Here is a 4248-nt window from a genome sequence, read left to right on the forward strand (position 1 = left end):
TAATTTCCTTTTAAAAAAACTACCCCTTCCCAAATGAATATGTAAACCTAATGCAATGCCAATCAAAATTCACCGTTTTCAGGGAAAGAGGACAAAATTATTTTAAATTCATATAGTAAAATAAATGTGGCCAGGCACGGTGGCTCATGCCTGTAATCCCAGCACTTTGGGAGGCTGAGGAGGGCGGGTCACAAGGTCAAGAGATCAAGACCATCCTGGCCGATACGGTGAAACTCCATCTCTACTAAAAACACAAAAATTAGCTGGGCGTGGTGGTGCATGCCTGTAGTTCCAGCTACTTGGGAAGCTGAGGAAGGAGAATGGCTTGAACCTGGGAGGTGGCGGTTGCAGTGAGCCGAGATCGCACCACTGCACTCCAGCCTGGCGACAGAGTGAGATGCCGTCTCAAAAATAAATAAACAAATAAAATACAATAAAATAAATGTGTGAAAATTGCCAAGAAAATCTTGGGAAAAAAATTGTTTCTTGCAATATGTTAGAAAGTAATATAAGGCTATTATAAATAGCATGGTATTTGTATATAATAAATATTTTGGTGGAAGAGTTCGGCAGTATCTTCAGGTATATATGGAAAAGGTAGGATTTTAATTTGGGAAGAAAGGATAATTTACTTAATAAACACTATTAACATGATAAGCCACTCATCTAAAAGGAATAAATTTATTCGTTTATTTATTTATTTGAGATGGAGTCTCGCTCTGAAGCCCAGGCTGGAGTGCAATGGCGTGATCTTGGCTCACTGCAGCCTCTGCCTCTCAGGTTCCAATGATTCTCCTGTCTCAGCCTCTTGAGTAGCTAGGATTACAGGTACCTGCCACCACGCCCGGCTAATTTTTGTATTTTTGGTAGAGATGGGGTTTCATCATGTTGGCCAGGCTGGTTTCGAACTCCTGACCTTAGGTGATCCGCCCGCCTCGGCCTCCCAAAGTGCTGGGATTAAAGGCATGAGCCACCGCGCCCAGTCTAAAAGGAATAAATCTAAACTGCTACCTCCAACCACACTCAAAAATAAATTCTATGCTGGGTGTCGTGGCTGAACACTTTGGGGTGGCTTGAGGCTAGAAGTTTGAGACCAGCCTAGGCAATGCAGCGCAACCTCGTCTCCACAAAAAACTGAAAAGTAAAAATAAAAATTAGCCAAGCATGGTGGCACATGCCTGTAGTCTCAGCTACTCATGAGCCTGAGTCAAGAGACTTGGTTGAGCTCAGCTGTTCGAGGCTGCAGTGAGTATGACGGCACCAGTGCACTGCACTGTGGGCAACAGAGTGACATCCTATCCCAACACCCCCCTCCACAAAAAACAAAGACCAGGCATGGTGGCTCACACCTGTAATACTAGCACTTTGGGAAGCCAAGGTAGCAGGATCGTTTGAGCCTACGAGTTTGAGACCAGCCAGGGTAACACAGCTCACCCCACCTCTACAAAAATAAAAAATTACCCAAGTCTGTTGGCACGCCCCTGTATGCAGTCCTAGCTACTCAGGAGGCTGAGGTAGAAGGATCACTTGAGCCCAGGAGGTCGAGGCTGTAGTGAGCTATGATCTTACCACTGCACTCCAGCCTGGATGACAGAGCAAGACCCCATCTCAAAAAAAAAAACAAATAAAATAAATTCTACATGGATATGAGAAATGCCAAAGTAATACTATAATTTTAATAATAATAAATTTTATAATAATTATTATAATATCAATTTCATTTCAGAAAAGGGTACAGGAAACAGGGATAGCACCCCCACACTAAGAATCACTATGCATGCTTTCAATACCATCCTTACTATCAGGCTGAAACCTTGAAATTAGAACTTTAGAGTTGACTGATTAGAAGCTGTTATTTTAACTGTACAATTCACTAGAGATGGTAGTTATTCATTTTGCTTCCTCTCCTAGGTCTTTATATCCAGAAATGTAACTTTGGCAATATTCTTCACAGAAAAATGTTCTATTGGCTGGGCACGGTGGCTCATGCCTGTAATCCCAGCACTTTGGGAGGCCGAAGCAGGCAGATCACGAGGTCAGGAGATCGAGACCATCTTGGCTAACATGGTGAAACCCCATCTCTACTAAAATACAAAAAATTAGCTGGGCGTGGTGGCGGGCACCTGTAGTCCCAGCTACTTGGGAGGCTGAGGCAGGAGAATGGCGTGAACCCGGGAGGCGGAGCTTGTAGTGAGCCAAGATCGCACCACTGCACTCCAGCCTGGGTGACAGAGCAAGACTCCATCTCAAAAAAAGAAAAAAAAAAAAAAAGAGAGAAAGAAAAAGAAAAAAAATATTCTATTACAATAAAGCAAACTGGAGAATTCATGATTGCTGTCATTTTCTCCTCACCATGCATAAAGACTTGGATGTTTACACCTCAGACACAATCTCACATTAGGCAGATTTTCTGAAAGCAAAACTTGCTCAAGATTTTCCACGAGGGAAGGAGGATAAGTAAAGTATAAATACCAATGGTAAAAATCTTTTCAAAAGAAAATAAGGGAGGCCGTGCTCAGTGGCTCACACCTGTAATCCCAGCACTTTGGGAGACCAACATGGGAGGATCACTTGAGGCCAGGCATTCAAGACCAGCCTCGGCAAAATAGCAAGATCCCACCTCTTTCTATTAAAAATTTAAAAATTATTTTGGAAAAGAAAATGAAGGCAAAATCTAACATGGGAACTTATGATTCAGAAAAAAAAGTCATATAAGCAATAAGAGGCTACAAGATGGATAACCTAAGTGGATGGAATGTCACTGTGTTCTACAGTGTGAAGGAACAATGGGGACTTTGAGAGCATCCAAGCAGTTTTGGACTTAGAGGGACATTCCAGCTCAAGGACTTACTAACTGGGTGACCTTGGGTGAGTCTCATCATCTGTTTCTTCAGTGTCAAAGAGATAATAATGCCTTGGTCACAATGTTTTGGGAGGATGGAAATGAAATGACACATGTAAACATGCCTAGCACAGTACCAGGAACATTTTTAGTATCCTCTCCCATTAACTTATTACTGGAATTTGTTTACAGATAGGGCAAGAATATAGTCATAGTTCCCTAAGGTTGATGGGAAGAAGCACAGGTCCACTCTTGCAGCGGGACACCGTGAGACATCACTCCCAAGTGCAGAGGGACGGGGTGAGTCAACGCCATACCAATCAATTCTAACACATGCTTTATAGAGGCCGGGCCCCAAAACACTCGAGGTGTCTGCAGGTAAGTATGCTAAAAATTTCAAAGAAATTCAGAGCCCTCTATAAACAATAAGAACAAAAAAAAAGAAATTGTAAAGGTCAAACAGATGGAAGTGAAGGTTTTTTTTTCAATTTGTTTTTTTTTTTAATTTGCATTAGTACAATATTATCTTCTAGAACAAATCTCTGAAAAGATAATACAACCTGGAATCCTGTATCCAAAACCTTCCCAGATACGGGCAGGCAAAGTGACTAAGAAGGTACAAAGGCCCCAAGTATCTATGGCTCCACTGTACTGAGTTCACCTTGGGATATACCTGACTTTAAGCCTGCAAGCTACTTCCTCAAAAAGTTACTATTTACAATTTGAAGGTGTCTATACTTTTACTTCTGGTACAAAATTGTAATCTAGTAGTAAAAATTTATTTTAAAAATTTGGCCCAAGTTTCTTGAGGGCACAGCTGGAAGGAACTCTGCTAGTGTCTAATCCCCTGGCGGGGAATGAGGGAAATGCCAGGTCCAGCTGCTTGAGAAGCTGACTGTTACCCTTGGATCAGACAAACATTTGCTATCAGAAACAAAATTTTTCTCTCTCATCCCTTTCTCTTAGCAGTGAGAGCTTAATTTATTCTTATTGACTCATTCCCTATTACTGCTTGCCTCAAATGCATCCCCAGGTAGAGTCTTATTACTCAGAAAGAATCACCTCATTGTTTGTTTTGTTTTGGAGACAGAGCCACACTCTATCGCCCAGGCTGGAGTGCAATGGTGCGATCTCGGCTCACCGCAACCTCCGCATCCCCAGTTCAAGCAATTCTCCTGCCTCAGCCTCCTGAGTAGCTGGGATTACAGGTGCTCGCCACCACACCAAGCTAATTTTTGTATTTTTTTTTTTTTTTGAGACGGAGTCTCGCTCTGCCGCTCAGGCTGGAGTGCAGTGGCCTGATCTCAGCTCAATGCAAGCTCTGCTTCCCGGGTTCACACCATTCTTCTGCCTCAGCCTCCCAAGTGGCTGGGACTACAGGCGCCCGCCACTATGCCCGGCTAATT

General features: G+C 42.8%; 1 protein-coding gene across 1 annotated transcript in view; it reads right to left on the bottom strand.

The window, feature by feature from the left end:
- The window catches only part of FBXO36 (F-box protein 36), a gene marked incomplete at its 5' end in the record, with an annotated part of 55602 nt that extends 54108 nt beyond the window's left edge, over nucleotides 1-1494 (bottom strand). The window contains one exon of the mRNA XM_017889519.1: nucleotides 1462-1494. Coding sequence (XP_017745008.1) covers nucleotides 1462-1494 — 33 coding nt within the window. The remainder of the gene's footprint in view (nucleotides 1-1461) is intronic.
- Between the last annotated feature and the right edge of the window lie 2754 nt (nucleotides 1495-4248).

Source organism: Rhinopithecus bieti, unplaced genomic scaffold (assembly GCF_001698545.2).
Source record: "Rhinopithecus bieti isolate Rb0 unplaced genomic scaffold, ASM169854v2 scaffold_19546, whole genome shotgun sequence".
Classification (NCBI taxonomy): domain Eukaryota; kingdom Metazoa; phylum Chordata; class Mammalia; order Primates; family Cercopithecidae; genus Rhinopithecus; species Rhinopithecus bieti.